Consider the following 23,638-nt stretch of genomic DNA (forward strand, 5'->3'; position numbering starts at 1 on the left):
TACCCCCAGATCCCTCTGCTCCTCCACACTACCAAGTATCCTGCCATTTACTTTGTACTCTGCCTTGGAGTTTGTTCTTCCTAAGTGTACCACCTCACACTTCTCCGGGTTGAACTCCATCTGCCACTTCTCAGCCCACTTCTGCATCCTATCAATGTCTCTCTGAAATCTTTGACAATCCTCTACACTATCTACAACACCACCAACCTTTGTGTCGTCTGCCAACTTGCCAACCCACCCTTCTACCCCCACATCCAGGTCGTTAATAAAAACCACAGTTCAACCCCTCCTCCCCCAACAAAGTGATATACCTGTTGTGGAGTTGTTGAGGGGGATGGCCACAGAGGCTTTCTGCACTGGCTCCTTAACCCTATTCCCCTTCCTGACTGTCTCCCAGTTTCCTGTGTCCTGCACCTTGGGTGTATCTATCTCTCTATACATCCTATCACCCACTCAGCCTCCCGAATGATTCGGAGTTCATCCAGTTGCAGCTCCAGCTCCTTAATGTGGATTCTTAGCAGCTGCAGCTGGATGTATTTCTCTCAGATGTAGTTGTCAGGGACACCGGAGGTCTCCCCGCCTTCCCGCATCCCACAAGAGGAACATTTCACTATCCTACCTGGCATCTCTACTGTCCTAGCTGAACAGACATAAAAGAAGAGAAGGGGGGGAAAAAAAACTTAACCTAGAGCTTTTCTTTTCTTTGCTTTCTCTGGCTAAAGCCTCAAAGAGCTAAAGTCTCCAGATCACCAGTCTGACTCTGTCCACTCGGACAGTGTCGGCTGCACTTGCCCCTGCATTCCTTTAATTTGCTCTTGCTAATCAATCCCAAGCATGGACTGGTCGCTGGTCAAAGCTCTATTATGCTGCCATGACCCGCTGCTGCCTTTTTCAACTCGGGCTGTGGACTTGGCTGAAATTCCCTCCTCCTAAACTTCCGATGTCCGGATTGGTCACTGGTCAAAGCTCTATTATGTTGCCACGATCTATTGCGCCCTTTTTCTACTTGGGCAGTGGACCTGAGTGAAGCCCCCCCCTCACAAACTTCATTTCAACCTTGGGCATGTTACCAATGTGGGCTTCATTCTTTCAACCTAACAACAAGCGGGCAAGCCTCAAGCTGATTTATTTACTTATGGAGAAGTGACAGAAAATCTTTAGTACAGTACAAGAAAATCAAACACTGAATGGACAATTTATTAGGTACCTCCTAAAGGTATGTTCATGATCTTCTGTTGCTGTAGTCCATCCACTTCAAGATTTGAAGTGCTGTGCATTCAGAGATTCTCTTCTGCACACCATTGTTGTAACGCATAGCTACTGTCGCATTCCTGTTAGCTTGAACCAGTCTGGCCATTCTCCTCTGACCTCTCTCGTTAACAAGGTACTTATGCCCACAGAACTGCCGCTCACTGGATGTCTTTTTGTTTCTCGTACTGTTCTCCGTAAACTCTAGAGAATTCTGTGCGTGAAAATCCCAGGAGATCAAAGTCACTTAGATCACATTTCTTCCCTATTTTGATATATGGTGGCCTGATTAGATACTTGCATTAACGAGCAAATGCACAGATGTACCTAATAGACTGGCCACAGAGTGTACATTGTCGTGAAACTGAACAGAAGACCAACATGTTTCCCACAAAAATATGGTGGTATTACCTAGGAACATGAAGCCATTATTAATAAAAACAGACCGCGTTTTCTTAACCAGGTCAGACGTTGGTACCTCTAATAAGCAGCACAATTCTTCTCCATTACCAAGAGCATTCAAAGGATTTATAAATACCATTCATATTAACACCATGTCAAACTCAATAAAACGCGATGATTTGTTTTCAACACAGTCACACTAGAAAAAAATGTGACATGCTACTTCTTGCAATTTTAGAATTTATCTTTGATGTATTCATCATACGGCCAAACATGTCGTGCTAAATTACTTGTACCCAGGAGCAATACCTAAATTTAGATGACAGACTGGGAGCTGTTGAATGCTTAACAATTTTTTCTCAATATATTCCACGCACTTTTAATATATACCGTATATATTCCATACATTTTTCCAATGAGAGTAGAATTTTTGTTTTAAATCTAGTGGGATATTATAAATCGGGAATGCCTAAACTGAAAGAGTGGTGAAAGCAGATTCAAAGGAAAGTTAGAAAAGAGAAATGAATGAAAAGGAAACGTTTGCATGGTGAGAGGATAAGAGTAAGGGAGCATGAATAACTGGGCTGCTCTTCCACAAAACCAACATAGGGACATCGGGTTAAATGGTGACACATCATGATGGGACTAGAAATTTTTGATCTGTGTGTACAGGGATATGAAGGGTTAAATGGTGGTCCCATCTAATGAATGACTCTATGAGTCATAAATTTACCAATAATAAATGAATTAACTTCAATTTCAAGTTCCACATGTCAATATCTCTGAGGACCTAAGCTGAACCCAATATATCGATGCAGCTATAAAGAAGGCAAGACAGCAGCTATATTTTATTAGGAGTTAGAGGAGATTTGGTATGTCACCTACAACACTCACAAATTTCTACAAATGTACTGTGGAGCACATTCTAACAGGATACATCACTATCTGGTAAGGGGGTATGGGTGGGGGTGGTTGGGGGCTACAGCACAGGAAAAGAGTAAGCTGCAGAGAGTTGTAAAATTAGTCAGCTCCATCATGGGCACTAGCCTCCAAAGTAACCAAGATACTGTATCTTCATGGAGCGGTGCCTCAAAAAGTCGGCGTCCCATCACCCAGGACATGCCCTCTTCTCACTGTTACCATCAGGAAGGAGGTACAGAAAGCCAACGGCACACACCCAGCAATTCAGAAACAGCTTCTTCCCCTCTGCCATCCATATAACAATTACAGCATGGAAACAGGCCGTCTTGGCTCTTCTAGTCTATGCCGAACGCTTACTCTCACCTAGTCCCACCTACCTGCACTCAGCCCATAACCCTCCATTCCTTTCCTGTCCATATACCTATCCAATTTTTTTTTAAATGACAAAATTGAACCTGCCTCTACCACTTCTACTGAAAGCTCGTTCCACACAGCTACCACTCTCTGAGTAAAGAAGTTCCCCCTCATGTTACCCCTAAGCTATTGCCCCTTAACTCTCAACTCATGACCTCTTGTTTGAATCTCCCCTACTCTCAAAGGAAAAAAGCCTATCCACGTCAACTCTATCTATCCCCCTCATAATTTTAAATACCTCTATCAAGTCCCCCCTCAACCTTCTATGCTTCAAAGAATAAAGACCTAACTTGTTCAACCTCTCTCTGTAACTTAGGTGCTGAAATCCAGGTAACATTCTAGTAAATCTTCCCTGTACTCTCTCTATTTTGTTGACATCTTTCCTATAATTCGGTGACCAAAACTGTACACAATACTCCAAATTTGGCCTCACCAATGCCTTGTACAATTTTAACATTACATCCCAACTCATATACTCAATGCTCTGATTTATAAAGGCCAACATACCAAAAGCTTTCTTCACTACCCTATCCACATGAGATCCCACCTTCAGGGAACTATGCACCATTATTCCTAGATCACTCTGTTCTACTGCATTCCTCAATGCCCTACCATTTACCATGTATGTCCTATTTTGATTAGTCCTACCAAAATGTAGCACCTCACACTTATCAGCATTGAACTCCATCTGCCATCTTTCAGCCCACTCTTCTAACTGGCCTAAATCTCTCTGCAAGCTTTGAAAACTTCATTATCCACAATGACACCTACCTTAGTATCATCTGCATACTTACTAATCCAATTTACCACCCCATCATCCAGATCATTAATGTACATGCCAAACTACATTGGACCCAGTACAGATCCCTGAGGCACACCACTAGTCACCAGCCTCCAACCTGACAAACAGTTATCCACCACTACTCTCTGGCATCTCCCATCCAGCCACTGTTGATCCATTTAGTGAATGGACATTGAACTGATGAACAGTCCTCATTCCTTTTTATTTCTGTTCTTGCACAACTTATTTAACTATTTGATGTAAACAGAAATTAAAAAGGAATGAGGAGTGTTCATCAGTTCAATGGATGAGTCCATGGTTTGCTAGAATGGTAAGGAGAAGGTAAACAGTTCTTCAGCACATTCTGGTTAAGCCCATGACCAACATAAAAGTTGTAAGGGGAAATATTGGCTTTGCTGGAATTCCATTCAGATTAGCACTAATCGACCCAATAAAAAGCTGCTTGCTCATAGAAGACAGAAAACCCACTGAAGCTTCCAAGAACAAAAGAAGTCAATATTGGGATCACTGACTCATTTAGCTCCAGGATCAATCCTGAAACTTTTTCTGGAATTTTTCTTTTCTTCTTTTTGAGCAATAGGACCCCATCAAATGGATGAGATGACTCTCTGATTTCAACTTCCTCAGCTGGACAGCTGATGCTAATGTAACAGTTCAGGTCTAATCAACTGTCATAATTATTTAAAATGACTGCGATTTGGGACAGCATCATCGACAGCCCAAAGCAACTTCAAACAAATATATTTAATATTTCATGGGCAACAGAATCCCATTCTCGCTTGAGGATATATGCTAAAACAATGTATTCTGGTGCTCTTGGCAAAAGTCTGGTACAGCACACAGCAGACGTTGCCACTGAATATGTCAAGCACACTTTGTGCAGAGATGTGCTCCCAGCATGGAAACATGACAGCCAAACTTGCAATGAGAACTACATTTAGTGATCAATTTTATGCCACAGTTCAATCCTCTCATGCATTAGAAGCAGGCCCCTTGGCAAAATGTTTGACAAGTTCTGTTCTTTGTTCATCACCACACATTTCAATACCACGCAGGGCTATTCATATAAAATTAATACACCAGTGTTCCAGCTGACAATATTAACTCAGCTACTCATGGATAGGCAACTACTGAGATTTGATATCATACATTTATTTCTTACTTCATTTCACTTCAAATTTATACACAGAAAGGTATGTGTCTCTATTTCTTGATTTACAATGGCTTGATATATGAAATTTTCACTATAATGGCATTGATCTTCTCATGGACCATAATTTTAATCTACAGAGCTCTTTTTTACTGTAAGGAACAGCTTACCAGTCCCATGGGAATATACCGCACAAAACCGCCCTGAGTGTATACAATTGATGAAATATTTTTCAGGAATTCATTTTTCTATCAGTCATGGAATAGTTGTTTATCTTTCTCTCGAGGATGACTTCCACTCAGGTTCTGTGCTCCCAGAGTCCTTTATCAACAATGGGTCACTGGCCTTTGTGTTTTTCCCCAATGTGGGCACATTTATCTTTACAATTCTATGATACCAATGACGCGCGAGACCTGGCTGCTATAGTCAACTTGCAAGGTAACCCTGTAGCCCTGACTCTGCTGCACCCAAAGCTGCCAAATTGGCATTAGGACTATTTTTAAAACTGTCTGATAATCTGATATTATCTGTGGTTGACGAGTCTTACTCTGGCTGGAGGTCTGTGACCAGTGGTGTTCTGCAGGGATCTGTTTTGGGAACTTTGCTGTTTGTGACATATAAAAATGATTTAGTTGAAAATGAGTGGGCTGGTACGTTTGGAGGTGGCATGAAGATTGGTGGTGTTATGGCAAGTGTAGAAGACTGTCAAAGGATACATCAGAATAGAGATCAGTTGCACATATTGGTGGTGGGGGGGGCAGGTGAGAGAAATGGTAGGTGCAGTTTACTCTAGTCAAGTGTAAGCTGCTGCACTTAAGGGAGATCAAATGTAAAAAGGGTGAAGACACAGTTAATGACAGACTCCTTAGTGTGTTGGTGTACAGTGCAGAGGCATCTTGAGATTCAAGTCCATAGCTGGCTGAAATTAACCACACAAGCTGATAAAGCAATACACGCGGCATATAGCACGCTTGCCTTTATTAGAGCATTGAGTTCTAAATTCAGGAATTTACACTTCAACTTTATAAAACCAGTTGGACATATTAGGGTACTGCATTCAATTCTGGCTGCCCCAATATTGGAATGATGTGGTGGCTATAAGAAGGATACTGAAGAGATTTACCAGAATTCTGCCTGGATTGGAGGGCATCGTTCAAAGTAAAGTAAGTATAAATTCTACACCCTCACCTTGGAAAGTCTGATCACCAGGCTGTACTTCTACTCCCCGAGTATAGGCAGAGACTGAATACAGCAGCACCAGTAGTGAGGACCAAGAAGGTATGGATAAGTGAAGCACAGGAGTGCTTACAGGACTGCTTTGAATCAGTGGACTGGCCTAAATTCATGAAGTCATTTTCAAATCTGGATGAGTATGCCACAATTGTTACCAACTTCATTAAAACCTGTGTGAATGAGTGTGTGTCTATGAAAACTTGCTGTACATTCCCAAACCAAAAGCAGTCATCTACTGAGAGATAGATCTGTGGCATTTAAGTCTGGTGACCCAGGTCTGTACAAGAAAACCAGGTATGGCTTGCAGAGGGCTATTTCAGGGGCAAAGAAACAATTTTGAGTAAGGTTGGAGGCAACCTTGGCTGCGCGTCAACTCTGACAGGGTTTGCAAGTCATTACTTCCTACAAAACAAAACCCAATAACATGAATGCCAGCGATGCTTCACTACCAGATGAGCTCAATGCCTTCTATGCCCACTTAAAAATGGAGAATATTACTATAGCTGTGAAGATCCCCGCTGCACCAGGTGAGCCTGTGATCTCTGTCTCAGAGGCCGATGTTAGGCTGTCCTTAGGGAGGGCGAATCCTTGCAAGGCAGCAGGTCCCAATGGAGTACCTGGTAAGGCTCTGAAAACTTGTGCTAACCAACTGCTGGGAGTATTCAAGGGCATTTTCAACCTCTCACTGCTAGGGTTGGAAGTTCCCACCTGCTTCAAAAAAGCATATCAACAGTGATGAAAAGTTTTGAGAGGTTGGTCATGGCTAGAAAGAACTCCTACCTCAGCAAGGACCTGCACCCACTGTAATTTGCCAACCGTCACAATAGGTCTACAACATGGCTCAGTGGCTCTTCGCACAGACTTAGATCACCTGGACAATACAACCTTGTACTTAATGTGTTTGCCCCTGCTGCATTTCATGGCAAATCCAGTAGCAGAGAAAGAGGTCTCACTCACTGCCATCAGATCTCCAGCTTGTCTCTTATCTATGCTTTTCAACACATCAGTGTGGAAGACAGAGATGAACCAACTTGGGCAACCAGTGCAGCCAGTTGGACTGCTGCTGCTCAGCATCAGAAACTGGACGCTGTTTGTGTGGCATTTATAAATTTTCCCTTTTAGGTTTCCTCCAATCAACTCCCAAATTCCAAAGACAAACAGGTCAGTAGGTTAACTGTCCAGTGTATATCACCGATTGTCCATTGATGAGTATGTGGAAATATCAGCAAAAAGTAGAATTAATACAGGATCAGTGCAAATGAGTCAGTACATACTCAGTGGGCCGAAAGGCCTGTTTTCCTACTGTATAACTCCATAAGTCAATGAAGGGACTGAGGTTCCTCACAGTTGAAACAAAATCGTCACTTACTTAGTTATTTTAGATACAGTAATTGTTTCTGGCAGAAAAGTTTATGGACTGAATAAATAAATATTAAGTTCTAAATGTTAAACAGGCATTGCAGTAATTTTCTAAATTTTTCAGTCACATAAAATTATTAAATACAAAGAATGTTGTGGCCTTAACCTTTTTTTAATTACATCTCCTGAAAGCTTCCTGAGACATTTGTTAATGTTAAAGGCATAATTTTCTTGTATGCTTTTATTTGCTCTTAAACGATGATGGTATCACAGCAGAGAGATTGTGAATTACTAGTATTATTAAATGAATGAGAATATATACAAAATCTTTAACAATGCTTACCACTAGGATTTGTATCTTATTTATGAACTATGAAGGTAAGTCGAAAGGAATCCAGTAACTGCAGCCAATCCAATTCAATAAAAAGGGCGAATATTGTTCCAAATACAGAAAGCACTGATACAGCATGATCTTCACTATGAATTTAATGATATTTATCAAGAATGTCCCAGCACACTTCAATGGCTTAATTGCATTAATGAGAAAAAGACAACATAGTAAAAATAAAACACAACACATTAATTACCAGAATAATGACGCTTCTAGGTATAAAGTACTGAAGATCGGTGGTGCATCTGACTCAGACTTGAGCTCAGCCTCCACAACATTCACTTCTCCCTTACTAACGACACTATAATTATAGGATCATTTACCAAGGTACGTCAACATACTTCCACAAAACTGCTTTTCAAAGAGTCACTCATTGCTGAAAGAACAAACTTATACTTTGACAATTAATAGAAAAAATGGGTTTACATGCCTAATGTTCACTCATTAGACAATGGAGAGGACATGCGTATCAGTGACGCTGCCCCCACTCGAGTACTTCTCAGGTCCTTCTCATTTACATTATTTATTAAAATATTTCATGGGCTGTACTTTATGACATGATGCAATTTAACTAGGTCCTAGCTACAACGTCACATTTTATTAAATTTGATTCAATGATTTTACACTGTTGAAATGAATGTATCAGATTGCATTGTTTCTGCAATTTCTCACCCGAGCTGTGGTAATGAAACTTGACAGGGATAAGGTAATACTGAATATCGACCAAATATTTTGGTCCTAACTTCAATTATGAATATTAATTGGTATAATATATATCCATAATGCACAGACAGGCATATCATCCAGCATGCAATGTTTCTGCTCAATGGCATTCTGTAAATCACAGAAGCCAGTAAATTAACTAGTTAAGGTTGAATGAACACTGCATAATACAATAAGATATAGGAGCAGAATTGGGCCATTTGACCCATCAAGTCTGCTCTGCCATTTCATCTTGGCTGATCCATTTTACCTCTCAGCCCCAATTTCCTGCCTTCTCTTCATATCCCTTCATGCCCTGACTAATCAAGAATCTATCAATCTCTGCCTAAATACTCTCAGTGACTTGGCCTCCACAGATTCTGCCTAAAGAAATTCCTCCTCATCTCCATTCTAAAAGGATGCCCCTCTAAAAGGCTTTGTCCTTTGGTCCTAGATTCCCCCACCATAGGAAACATCCTCTCCACATTCATTCTATCGAGACCTTTCAACATTCGATAGGTTTCAATGAGGTCACCCTTCATTCCTCAAAATTCCAGTAAGAACAGGAGAATGTACACTCCGGAGCAGTCTGATCTGAACAGGTTCTTTCACTGAAAAGAAGGGACTATTATCTCTTCTACAAACATCAGCAAAAGGTAAGCTTGTCTAAGTTTCAGCCTTACCTTCTTTTTTTCCAATCTAGCCTATCCCTGTTTGTGGAAAGATGTAAAATCAAAATCCCAAAATCAAGGGTGAAATGGCTATGTCCATGTACAGGTACTTGAGCTTAATAATTAAGATCATAATTAATTCACAGTGTGCTTATGAGTTAGTAAGATACAATTTTAAGAAAACTGTATATGGTGGCTCTGCAAAACTGGATATTGAATATAAAGAGGATTACTTGATGTTATTTACATTTTACCTGACACTATTCTGGCCAACGTTCAGTAAGCCATAGTACAGATTAAGAAGTAGTGTTTTATTATCACAGTACCAACATGAGCAAGACACACCCAAGTTAAACTTGGGACGTTGACCATAAACTACTCATATGAATATTAATAAAGCCAGCTTACTACTCAAAATGCATTTTAGCACTGATGTGTATTACCAAATATGAGGCTTCATCCGATTTTTTATAACATTATAATCAACATTTAATTGCATACAATCTATATACATGTTTACTCTCTGTTGCCTCATTAAGAGCAGTAACATCAAGATTCCCGCATTTTTTAAAAAAATCACATTTGGTTCCTAGTGGTATTGCTTGAATAGAGCATGAGAATTGAGATGTCACCACTTTTTTCAATGTTAGTACCAGAATTACTTTACTTCTCATTTAGATAATACTTTCTCAACACTTCCAGCTCGGACATTTTCTGGATTTGTATCCTGAGTGAGAAATGCTACATTCATATTCCAGCATTCATTCAAATGTATGTTAGAATTAGTACTCCTAAATAATGAATCAATGCTGCAGGTTAGATGTTGGTTTACCTTTTGCTCTATGATAGAATATGATGAAAGCCTTTCTTAATTATATATTATGTAGGTGTCACAAAAAAGATGTGCAGGTATCCAGAACCCAGTATGAGTGCATTAGTACGTATTCTCATTTACTTAGATCTTCCTCTCGCAGCTAGTTCAAAAGAAATGTTGCTCCTAATTCAACTTACTAGATTGCTTATTCTTGATACAATTCTGATTGTTATAAAGCAATATACATAATACTGACCTCTATTATAATGATACACAAGAAGTAATTCCTGCAGTGTTAAAATCATTTTCTGTATATCCAGCAACATAAGACACAACTTCAGCAAAGACCACTATCTTACCTGTCTCTTGGTACTTCCTATTTCACACAACACAAAAGACAACGGTAAAAGAACAAACCTTCTTACATGATAAAGAAAATTATTACTACGAACCAATGCACCTCTTAAATGCAGCACTCATGAAATTTCTGCGCAGCAACATCAGCATTAACACCACAGCAACTCCAAATAATTTTTCCTGATATTGGCTTACTTATATACGTGCTTATCATTCAATAGAAATGTGATCAGACCTGATGATGCAGCTTTGGTGCCCTTGATAGTTTCATAAAGGTTAAGTGAGGTTTAAAAGCTCTGCTGTCTCCAGTCAAAATGCCATTTGCTTGGAATCTTTGCCTTATAGTCTCTGTGGAGTAAACAGATAAGGTATAGTTCATTCCGGAAAAAATAGATAATTGATATATATCCAAACGTGGCATATAGCTGGAGCATTACAAAATGAAGAAACAATCAATAGTTTCAGGAAGAATCATATCCATTACACAGAAGAATATCATTCAGTTGAAATGTATATTATCCTCTATATGTTCAATTATTGGAATTTTTACCACAAAACTTTTTAATCACCAGAAAATTTAAAATAACACACACAAAATAACAGAGGAACTCAGCAGGCCAGGCAGCATCAATGGAAAAGAGTACAATCGACGTTTTGGGCTGAGACCCTACATCAGGACTGGAGAAAAAAAGATGAGGGGTCAGACTAAGAAGGTGGGGGAGGAGGGGAGGAAGAAAGACAAGATGATAGGTGAAATCGGGAGGAGCTGTGAAGTAAAGAGCTGGAAGTTGATAGGTGGAAGAGATAGCTGGAGAAAGGGGAATCTGATAGGAGAGGAGAGAAGGCCAAGGAAGAAAGAAACATGGGGAGGAGCACTAGAGGGAGGTGATGGGCAGGTAAGGAGATATGATGAGAGAGGAAAAATAGGAATAGGGAATGGTGATGGAGAAGTGGGGCATTACTGGAAGACCAGGAAATCGATGTTATTTAACTTTAAATTTAAAATTAATTTTAAATGAAAATTTAACTTGATGGATGTTCTGTTTTATAAAATATTTTCTTAAACAGAGCTCATTTTTAAGAAACTATAACCATCTTAACCAAATTAGACTCCTTAACATTTTTCAGGAGCACAAGCTCTGCTTGATTTAAAAATAAATCAATGCATTAAGCTGCTACATCAAGTAAACATGAAATGGAGTATAGTTCATTAATAGGCTAACCATTTCATTTTGCAGGCAGTGGTTAAATATTCCCCTTGTTAATGAGATGAAAATCAAATGAGATTCATCATAGTGGAATGTGTGCACAGCACACTGTATAATACAGGTTTGACGTTTGACAGAAGTTGGTGAGTAAGGGAAATAACGTAATAGAACCTCTTTGGAGCTGGAAACTGGGGTGCATTATTGGAATTAAATTATTATTTTTACTTTACAATCAGATAATTTAATCTGCTTAATGTACTGTACAAAAATGAAAGGGAGAAATACACATACACTGATATAAAATTTTCAAGTTTTTAATCTTTGATATCTACTGTCTGTTAATCAAAGGTTTTGTCTGTTTATGAATAGTTACTCCAAATGACCAAGTGAATTTACATGCAATATCTGCAAAGAACTACCGTGTACAGTGTGCTAGAAGCACAAGAGAACAATAGATAATGTTCTCAGCTCTTGGCTTACACCCAAGAAATGCAAAAATAATGCAAAACAAATTGAACTTATTTACAGAATTCTACAATTCATGTTTTTCCTTGAAACCACTGCTTATCTCTCTCAGCCTGAAATTTATTTCCTGCCACACACATTACCTGATGTGCTGGGTTCCTTCAAAAGATCGTTTTTTGCATTTATGTTTCAGTTGTGCATTTAGAGAAAATGAAACCTGGGATCCATGGATCCCTCAGTTAATGGCATAAAAACGGTTGGGAACTCATGGTTTAAAGTCATACTATTACTTGATAACTGACAGTTAAAGTAATATTCATACAGATTAAAAATTACACTATTTTATATATTACCACAAGATTTTCTACAGCCAGGCTTATTTCTAATGAAATAATCAATGCAGTTGACATTCAGACAAACTAGTAACAGCATTGATATGGGTCATCAGAACTAAATTTAGACAAGGGCAAGAAGTCATGTTAAATTGCGTCACAACCAGCTTTACAAGGAGAATTGAAAAAGAAATGCCAACTACTAAAATTAGACAACTTCATGTGTTAATAAGTCAATGCTAAAATATCAATATCAAACTAATAAATATCAGTCACATTCCATAATTATTAATAAAAACAGATATTCTAAAATATATTTCTGTCTGGAAGAGAGATACATTAAATGGCTTTCCTTTGTTGCCATCATACTAAATGATGACATCTGCCAATCAATGCTTTAAGATCTGTAAGAGTAAAATTGTTAATATTCTGTTATAAAACCATAAGACAGAGGAACAGAATTAGGCCATTTGGCCCATCGAATATGCTCCGCCATTCCATCATGCTGATTGTTTTTACCCCTCCTCAGTCCCACTCCCCAGTATCCTTCCCACAACCTTTGATGTCATGTCCAATCAAGAACCTATCAAGCTCTGCCTTAAATACACCTAACGACCTAGCCTCTACAGCAGCCTGTGATAATTAATTTCACAAGTTCACCACCATCTGGCCAAAGAAATGTCTCCACATCTCTGTTTTAAATGGACGCCCCTCTATCCAGAGGGCTGTGCCCTCTTGTCCTGGACTCCCCCACCATGGGAAACATCCTTTCCACACCTACTGTGTCTAGGGCTTTCAATATTTGAAAGGTTTCAATGCGATCCCCCTTCATAATTCTAAATTCGAGCAAGTACAGACCCAGAGCTATCAAACATTCCTCATAACTCTTTCATTCTCCAAATCATCCTTGTGAACCTCCTCTGAACCCTCTCCAATGCCAGCACATTCTTTCTTAGATGAGGTCCAGAACTGTTCACAATACTGAAGGTGAGGCCTCTCCAGTGCCTTATAAAACCTGAGCATCACACCCTTGCTCTTATATTCTGGACCTCTTGAAATGAATGCTAACATTGAATTTGCCTTCCTCACCACCGACTCTACCTGCAAGTTAACATTTAAGGCACAAGGACTCTCAAGTTTGCATCTCAGATTTTTGGATTTTCTCCCCGTTTAGAAAATACTCTGCACATTTATTTCTACTACCAAAATGAGTGGCTATGCATTGTTTAACATTCTCTTTCATTTGCCACTCTCTTGCCCATTCTCCTAATCTGTCAAAGTCCTCCTGGAGCCTACCTGTTTCCTCAACACTAGCTGTCCCTCCACCAAATCTTCGTATCATCTGCAAACTTGGCAACAAAGCCATCTATTCCATCATTGATGTACAGCATAAAATGAAGCAGTCCCAACAGTGACCCCTGTGGAAACACACGAGTCACTGCCAGCCAACCAGAAAAGGATCTTTTTATTCCCACTCAGCCAATGTTCTAACCATGCCAGTAACTTTTCCTGTAATGCCATGATGCTCTTAACTTGGTAAGCAGCCTCATGTGTGGCACCTTGAGAGGGGAGAATGCCTTTTGATTGCTTGAGGATCGCTCTGCCACGGAGAGGGAAAGGCCTGCCGCTGTGCCCAGAAAATGTTACTTAGGTTTTGTGCTTTTTGGATATGGACTTGAACTATACATTTTTTTTTCGGACTTAAGTTTTTTATATTCCGAATTTTCACCTGATCTTTCTCATATTTTTGTGTGCAGGGGAGGGGAATTTGGAGGTCGATGTGCCTGTTCCATTTTTGTTCGTTATTTTGAGAGGGGAGGAGGGATTTGGGGGTTGATGATCGTGCTGCTGTTCTCTTCTTTCTTGGTTTTGTGGCTATATGGAGAAGAAGAATTTCAGAATTATACACTTTGATAATAAACAAGCCTTTGAACCTTTGAATTAATTCAGCAAATGAGCTTTCTATGAAGGACATAGGAACCGTTTCCACTTTATATCAGAATTGTGTGGACATGCACCTTTCCACCATGTTATTTTGATAGCTCAGAGCCTGCCTGCTTCTATTAGTAATACCAGTAATGTCTGACCCACAATGTTTGTTAAAGTCATGTTTAAAGTGTACTAAAGACTTAGCTATAGCTGAGCAGTTAAGGTTGGAGTGACCTCGAAGTCTTGTGGAAGAACTAAATACCCAAAAAGCTTGGCCCAGATTCTTAACTAGTGAATACGTCCATCACTTTGACATGTATTTCCTTGCATCACAAATTGTTCTCTAACCAATATAAAATTATATAATAAATACCAATCAATTCATCATAAGGATTAACAAGAGGAGAATTGAAAAATGTTAAAAGCATCTTAAAAATTTAATAAGAAGCATTTAAATTTAATTAAGAGTTGTAAGATGCTTTAGGATTTTTAAATTCATTTTATGTTTCCTCTAAACATGTATCATGTTTTGAGTGTCTCTGAAAGATTTTGCATGTTTTGACAGTCAACAAAGCCAGGTACTATGGGACTAACCCAGCTGCTGAATTTTTCTGGTGATCAGGGTTTGTTCTGTCACTTTCACCCTGAGACACCACTCATATAGACCAAAGCAGCGTATATCAAAATGATCCACAATCTTTCAGAGTAAATTTATTGTCAAATAGATAACAAACACAAAAAAGCCTATAGATGCTGTAAATCTAAAGCAACACACACAAAATGCTGGAGGAACTCAGCAGGAAATGAATAAACAGTTGATGTTTCAGACTGAGACTCCTCTTCAGGACCTGGAGAAGGGTCTCGGCTCGAAACATCAACTGTTTACTATTTTCCATAAATGCTACCTAACCTGCTGAGTTCCTCCAGCATTCTGTGTGTGTTGCAGTAAGAAGATAAGATCTACAAGTTTGTGAAGAAATGAGATCACTGTTTCCTGTTTCTCACTCAGCAAACCACAATTGCTTACATTCTGGAGTATCATAGCAATTCATTATTCACAGAAATCATGAATTGTCTTGCCCTACCTAGCTAGCCAAGAAAGAACCATGCAGCCAAATCCCTCTTCCCAGCTCTTGAATTGTGTCCTTGTTTATAACATATCAAGTGGCTCATCCAGATATTGAAATAAATAGATTCAATCTCTAAATCTCTTTCAGGAAAACATTTTAAACATGGCCCCTACATTTTAATCAAACTCTTAATATACATCACAGAAAGCACAGGACTTGGTATTGAGACTTCAGGTCATTGAAATATCTCTCAACTTTAATCATTATTTTCCAGACATTAAGTAGTAATTCAAATCTACTTTGGCTAAATTACCTCTTGGTCTGGTTAAAAAAAATCTTTCTGGAAGTGAACCTTGGTCTTTCTTCGCCCTTTTCAATAAATATGTTAAATGTGATTGAAACATGATCACTGCTAACCAAAATGCAGTCCATTAGTTTCCCTTCTGCTTCTCAGTTCTTTCCCCCAAACTAAGCATCTTTCTTGATAGAGCTACTATGTACTCAACAAAGAATTCTGCTCCTTCTTTACCATTCACACTGATACTACGTCAGTTAACTTCACCAGTTAGTGTTAAGTGATGGAATCCTATTATTAATTATTTATTGTTCTAGCATTCATTAGAAATGTTACACACTGTTTTATAGTTTGAGGGTCTACAATATATCATCCAAAATTACACTTCATTTTATCATCACCTTCAGTATTTTGAAGTCTATCTAAGAGAGGGAAAACTCTGATTTCAAACCTCCGCTGCCTTGCAGCCATACCCACTCATGGGAAAGGCTTCGGGAGTAAACTCCGAGGACAAAACCGGAGCTGGAGCCCCTAAGGCAGTCCGATATTGTCTTCCACCTCGTTCTGGCAACTCCTGCGACGACACTGGTGCCAAGCTGTATCGGCCCTTGCCCTTCCCTTGGACAACATCGGTGGCATGGAGAGGGGAGACTCGCTGCATGGGCAACAGCCGGGCTTCCATACAACCTTGCCCAGGCCTGCGCCCTGGAGAAGACTTTCCAGGCGCAGATCCATGGTCTCGCGAGACTAGCGGATGCCATACAGTATTTTGATACATGTAACCAAGATCCATGATAGATTTTAATTATATGCTCCATGGGTATAGCTTAAACTACTCACTCTCTCAATCTCCAGCATCAATATTCCTGGAAGGTCTATAAAGGCATTCTGGAATTTTCAAAAATTATTATTTTTATTTTTTTAGTATCAGCAAATTAAGTCATTTGTTTAAAATATTCAGCTAGCAGTCAGGAAATATCAGCTTGTGTGTGTCAGCTTCGTTTAAGGTCCATCTTCACTGGGCAATGGTTACATATCTGACCTCAGGCTCTGTCTGGCCTAAGTACTCAATGTGTAGTTTAATCCTGAGTTAACTTTTACAAAACTGCAACAAGCTGTTTGAGAGTTCATCCACTTCTTTGAAGTTTCACAAAAAATGGCATTGACCAAATAAAAGCAACAATGAAAAATCGTAAAGCCCCCCTCCCCCCACATTTTGTGGGAAAATATTAAAATCTAATGGTTTCTCAACCTTAATATGGGGAATATATTCCTAAACATCAAGTGATAGGTACAAAATGATGAATGGAAAGAAATGTCTGTCATGAAAAACTACATAACAAGTCATATAAATGTGGGAATAACATTCAGAAATTAATTCATTTGGAAAACATTTATTAAAAACAGCCCAAGTTCTAAAGACATTTGGCAAGACATTTGCCAAATACTTGCAGAATTCTGACATTTTTATATAGTACAATGATCTAAAATACTTGTGGGTACAAAATCCCAATCAAACCACTTACCAGTAATTTGGACTAGTGTTCTCAGGTGTTCATTTTGAATTAACTGTGCAAATACTACTTCTCCTCTGAAATCTGCAATCCCATCAAATCCTAAGGACAACTGTGTTCCCAGTAGGATTTCCTGCACTGGCTCCTTGCATTCTTCAATTGTACTCACTGCTCTGCCAGAAAGAAAATCAAACAACTCCCATAAATAAAGGAACAGATTTGTGCTCTAACTTCTCTGCTCAACCAAAGTAAAAGCTCACATTTTGGCAAAATACACTTTATGCATTAAAAATGCTTGTTACTTTAAGAGCTTACAAAATATACCGGACAATTCTGAATGTTGGCAAAGAAATGGTGTCTGAAATATTGAACATTACTGAAGAGCAATTTGCAAGTTTAAAGAGAAGAAAAGCATTAACTACCACCTATTAGATGTTAAATCTTTTTGATCTAATAGGTCAGGAAGGATATAACTGTATGCCAAATTATGCCCTATGCTTAAGTTTGCAAGAGGCAACCATCATAAAAATTAAAGTAGGAAAAGGAAATAAGAAATGGAAACTCAGCAATCAATTTTTTTCAAAATATTAGAAATATCAAAAGATATAAGGTAAGACAGGAAAAAGATCTTCAAGTGGAAGATGGACCATGATTTGTTGAATTGTGGAGTAAACTTGACAGGACAAATTCATCTATTCCTGCTGATAATTCACACATTCTAATGTAACATATATTGCAAAGAAAAAAATTAGATAAAATGTATATTGAGAAGTCTGGAGCTATGAATAATTCAGGGAAAAGAATGCAGGTTAATAACTCAATCAGAATTTTAAAACAACTACAGTTGCCAGTTTGGTATTCATTGCAAGGAACTTTTTTTAAAGAAACACTCACTTGTTCACCTCCACATCACTTGCCAAATATGTCACAAGAATGGTGATATGAAGACAGGAAATTGGTATCATGGCCTTGGAAAGTCTTTCATCTGCCTGTACTACAAGGTCTTGCACTGCCTTGATGCCACCTATAATCTTAAATGGTTAGAAAAATTAGAAAAGTATTCCCAATACATTTCAAATACAATTATCCAACAACAATCTAAGATACAAAATCTAGCACCTAGTTACCCACTCAGAAACCTTAGTTTCAATGCAGTTATAGGAGGCATGGTATCATAGCTGTTAATCCTGATGTAGACAGCTGCCTGTACGGAGTTTGCCTATTCTTTTCATGACATTGTACAGCCAGCTTCCATCTACTATTCACATACCCTCAATGGCCACTTTACTAGGTACACCTTACTCGTTAATGCAAATATCTACTCTGCAAATCATGTGGCACTGCAACTCAATGCATAAAAGCACGCAGACGTGGTCGAAAGGTTCAGTTGTTGTTCAGACCAAACGTCAGAATGGGGAAGAAATGTGATCTAACTTTGACCTTGGAATGGTTGTCAGTGCCATATGGGGTGGTTTGAGTATCTCAGAAACTGCTGATCTCCTGGGCTTTTCACACACAACAGTCTCAAGAGTTTACAGAGAATGGCATGAAAAACAAAAAAAAACATCTAGTGAGTGGCAGTTCTGTGGGTGAAAATGTTTTGTTAATATGAGAGGTCAGAGGACATAAGCCAGACTGGTTCAAACTGAAAGGAAGGCAACAGTAACTCAAATAATCACGCGTTACTACAGCGGTGTGCGGAAGAGCATCTCTGAACACACAACAGGTCGAAGCTTGAAGTGGACGTGCTACAGAAGACCACAAACATACACTCAGTGGTCACACAGAAGTCACTTAATAAAGTGGCCACTGAATGTATGTGCCAGTAGACTAACTACCCAAGTGTAGGTAAGTGAACCAGAGGGGAATGAGAGAAGCTTATGAGATAAAATAAGCCGTGAGGCTACAGGAGAAGCGCTGTAGGGGATCAGGACTGGTGGGTTTGCTCTGGGGGGAGCTGATGTGGATCTGATAGCTTTTAACTGCCTCTTCTGAGCTGCAATATACAAGTAAATACTGCAGAGAAAACTGCAAGGAAGCTCAAGCTGAAGCAAGAACAAAAGGTTTCTTCACATCAGTGTTAAAAGCATCTTAACCATTCCAAAAATTGAAATAATAGTCTGTAATCATTCACTTTCAACTTCCACAATGCCAAAGTCCACAGTCAGTAATTATTCACTGGCTAATGCCTGCTATTCCTTTGAAAAGCTATGTTTCCTTCCCCATTCCAAATTAGAATCCACTTATTTACCTGTCAATAATGCAACGTCTTAGCCAAAGTTACATAAACAGCTTATAAAAACATTGAAAAATAACTTTGGTTCAAATGTAGCTAAATTTTATAATTGAAGTTACAATATACAGCTACTACTACATAATATCTGGAGCAAATTCACCAGATTTATTCCTGGGAAGAGAGGACTGCACTTTGAGTAGAATAGCCTTTAAAATCCCAACAGTAGCCATTGAGAGGCTGCTTCCACTAGATCGGGGGCTCCCAACCTCTTTTATATCATGGACCCTTACCATTTACCAAGGGCTCCATGGACCCCAGGTTGGGAACCTCTGCTCTAAATGAAAAGACTAAAGATGTTGATCATTATTTAGCCAGTCAGGACATGAAAGAAACTGACCCTGATATCAGGACAAAGACAAAGTATGATATGAAAGAACACAGGTTAACCTGAAGTTGCTGATCAACAAAAGGAAAAGGGTCCAATGATTTGAAATATTGAATACCACTTGCCCAAAGGAAGCTACCCGAGTTGATGGAGACCAATTATCTCAACCAAGGACAGAACTGCAACAATTGCTCAAGGTTGATTCAAAAATCCTATATATGGTTTCCCCATGTCAGCTTTTGTCTTTCACCTCACACATCACCCCCCCCCCCCCCCACAGCTCTGCTTTGAAAAATGTAAACCATCCAGTTTCCAGAAAGAATCATTGCCCTGAAATGTTAGTTGTTTTCTTTCTCCATAGGTGCTACTTGACTGGCTGATTTTATAGTCACACAAAACTACAGCACAGAAGCATGCCCAGCCATCTAGCCCATGCAATACCATTTAAACTGCTTAGTCCTATTGACCTACACTCAGACCATAACCCTCCATAGCCCAAACAAGGGAAAATATTCAGATGCTAGAAATCCAAGCAACACACACAAAATGCTGGAGGAACTCAGCCCGAAACGCTGACTGTTTACTCTTTTCCAGCCTGGCCTGCTGAGTTCCTCCAGCAGTTTGTGTGTTGCCCTCCATAGCCTTCCCATCCATGTACCTATTCAAATTTCTCTTAAACGTTGAAATCAAGATCGTATCCACTACTTGCACTGGCAACTCGTTCCACCCTCTGTGAAGAAGTTTTCCCTTCACATTCCCCTTGAATGTTTCACCTTTCATTCTCACCCAGCCTTGGTGGAAAAAGCCTGCTTGCCTATCTATACCTTGCATAATTTGTATACCTCTATTAAACCTCCCCTCAACTTCTAAGTTCTAGTGAATAAAGTTCCAGCCTGTTCAATCTTTCCTTATAGCTCAGGACCTTCAGTCCTGGCAACATCCCTATAAATTTTCTCTCTACTCTTTCTCCCAGCTTTTCTGATTTTGTTTCAGGATAAAGTCCTATGGTTAACCATTTCAGCTGTGTCATCTGTGGCATTCTTTCCATCACAGAAAGGAGAAATGAACTGCTGATTGTATAATGTTCAACTCTACTCTCAACACCACAGCAAATAAAGCAGTCCACCCCTACAGCTGTTAAATGAGAAATAAAATGCCTGTCACATGTGCTAGTGTGACTGTCATCAACAAGAGTATCTGACCACCCGATGTTGACATTCAACTACATGAACGTAACCAACATCCTAAAATCACCACTTAGCTGGATCAGACACATAAAAAAAACTCCAGCTTGCTCCATTGGATCATAGCGTATCTGATCTTGGCCTCGATGTTACCATCAAGTCTGTCCCCACTAGTTTCTGACTGCCCTGTAATCCAAACATCAGCCTACCTCACTCTTAATTTTCAGTGACTCTGCCAAGATGAGGGCAAGTAACTAATCTTATAAATCTACCGAGCTTTTCAATAGTCTGTCGCTATGAAGGAATTCTTTCTATTTGCCCAGAAGAGGAAATCAAGGGATATTACAATGTGTGGATGTGTTGGGAATGAGTAGGAAATACAGCAGTTTAGCCTTGCTGTTGAATGGTGGAACAGGAGTGAGAGGCCATGTAGGTTTCCATGGTTTCTCAGCTTTTTGTGTTCATGATAAGAACAAAACTATTTTTGATATCTACACAATCTGGCCTCTAGAAGATGTTAGCTAATAATCTCTTGCTATGTGATCAGAATGAGGACTCTGAATAAGTACAATAAACATCTTTCAACTGGAACAAATGTAAAGCATTCAGACATGCAATTTCACACTGTGATTTCATTGGTTTAATTATTGCACTTCAAAAATTAAATAAATAATTGCAAAATATTGGATGTAGCTCTATCCCCCGTTGAGCATGTCTGAGGGCAATTAGAAAAAATAAATGTATTATGTTTCCAGTTGAAAAGATTGCTAAATTAACACAGCATACAATTAAAATTTTGGACTTTGCTGTAGTTTCTGTCAGATGGCTTAAGGCTCATAATTGGTCTGAGGAATAACTTCCTGCAAGACCAACATTCTGTTCTCAGTTTTTCATAGCATTACACGAATTATTACAGGATTTAAGGACCTGAATATGATGGCAAATTTCTTCTAAGACAACTCAAATGTATTTATTGTGTAAATGGCAATTACTCAAATCAAACTTGGACTTCTGGCTTTTGCTTATATTAAGGCAGTTTATTTCAGTTGAGGCTGTTACTGAGTGTGGTTTAGCAGAGCAAACAGCATGTTACATAATTCCCCTTTAACATTCAATTATTATTCAGCAACCCTTGCTGAAACTGTGCTCTGTTTGTAACAAGTACTTCAGTTAGATCTACTCATGACAAATGAGCCCTTAAGTAATTCAATGGGGACTTCACCACCAGCATAATGCAAAGCCTTTGGCAGGGGAGTAAGATAAAATGGAAACTAAAGGAAAATAAAAGAAACAACCAAATTAATGAAAAGTTGTCAGTTAAAAAAAATAAATTATCACCCGTGCACACGTTTTTCAAAATAAAGTGCTTTTCTCCCATCATCTACTATTCTTTGCACCCCCCCTTCTAACTTGGAAATCAGCCAATCTGTTCCTAGACCTCCTATCACTTTGCAAACTGCAAGTGAAGATAAATGAGCAAAGGCTATTTATCACACAGGATCTCCCTCAGTAACATTACAATCAGGGAATCATAAATAGATACCTACATCCTAGAACCATATGACGCAAGTGGAATATCTAAAGATTGCCCAAATTCTAGTTCTGTAGTTATTCCCCATAAAATCAAATCCCAATGCTGTTCCAGATGTTGATTTTTAAGAATATCCAAAGATCCCTTAATTTCAGTCTGGCTATGGGCTTGATAGTGTTTATCAACATAAAACTCCATGTCCTTGGTCTTCTCGTGCCATTGCCTACTTTTCAGAACACAGCTTCCTTTAAGCCTCAACCTTTAGTTGCTATATAATTCTTTCCTCTACTGAATGAGATGTTGTTCCGCCAAATTCAATGGGACATTATTTGCCAATTGAGCAAGCATTGAAACTCCGAATCAGAATTAGATTTATTGTCACCAGCATGTGTTGTGAAATTTGTTAACTGCAGCAGTACAATGCACAATATAAAAAATAGAGAAAAAATAAGTAAATCAATTACAGTACATTAGATTAAAAATAGTGCAAAAACAGAAATAACATATATATTTTTAAGAGGTGGTGCTCATGGGCTTAATGTCCATTTAGCATTTGTATGGCAGAGGGGAAGAAGCTGTTCCTGAATCGCTGAGTGTGTGCCTTCAAGCTTCTGTACCTCCTTCCTAATGGTAACAGTGAGGACACGTCCTGAGTGATGGAAGTCCTTCATGATGGACGCTGCCTTTTTGAGGCACCGCTCCTAAAGACTAGTACCCATGATGAAGCCGACTAATTTTGCAACTCTCTGCAGCTTAGTTCGATCCTGTGCAGTCGTCCACCCATACTAGACGGTGATGCAGCGAGTCAGAATGCTGTAGGAACTTCCAAGTGTTTTAGGTGACATGCAAAACCTCTCAAACTCCTAATGAAATATAGCTGCTGTCTTGCCTTCTTTATAGCTGCATCGATATGTTTATGAAACACTGCAATTAAAAGACACACAATAACCTGCAAGGCGGTAACGACAGAATAATATTTTTATTTAAGTTTTTAGAGGAATAGATAATGATCTAAATGTTAGAGA

The 23,638-nt window shown here is 39.0% G+C and overlaps 1 protein-coding gene across 4 annotated transcripts in view; it reads right to left on the reverse strand.

The window, feature by feature from the left end:
- LOC140733653 (uncharacterized) overlaps nt 1–23,638 on the reverse strand; it is a 167,316-nt gene that overhangs the window by 105,408 nt on the left and 38,270 nt on the right. For all 4 annotated transcript variants that reach the window (XM_073057269.1, XM_073057271.1, XM_073057268.1 and 1 more), the window contains exons 4-6: nt 18,172–18,308; nt 17,290–17,450; nt 10,700–10,812 (exon numbers count right to left, since the gene is read on the reverse strand). In XM_073057269.1, the coding sequence (XP_072913370.1) occupies nt 10,700–10,812; nt 17,290–17,450; nt 18,172–18,308 (411 nt within the window). The remainder of the gene's footprint in view (nt 1–10,699; nt 10,813–17,289; nt 17,451–18,171; nt 18,309–23,638) is intronic.

Source organism: Hemitrygon akajei, chromosome 9 (genome assembly GCF_048418815.1).
Source record: "Hemitrygon akajei chromosome 9, sHemAka1.3, whole genome shotgun sequence".
Classification (NCBI taxonomy): Eukaryota; Metazoa; Chordata; class Chondrichthyes; order Myliobatiformes; family Dasyatidae; genus Hemitrygon; species Hemitrygon akajei.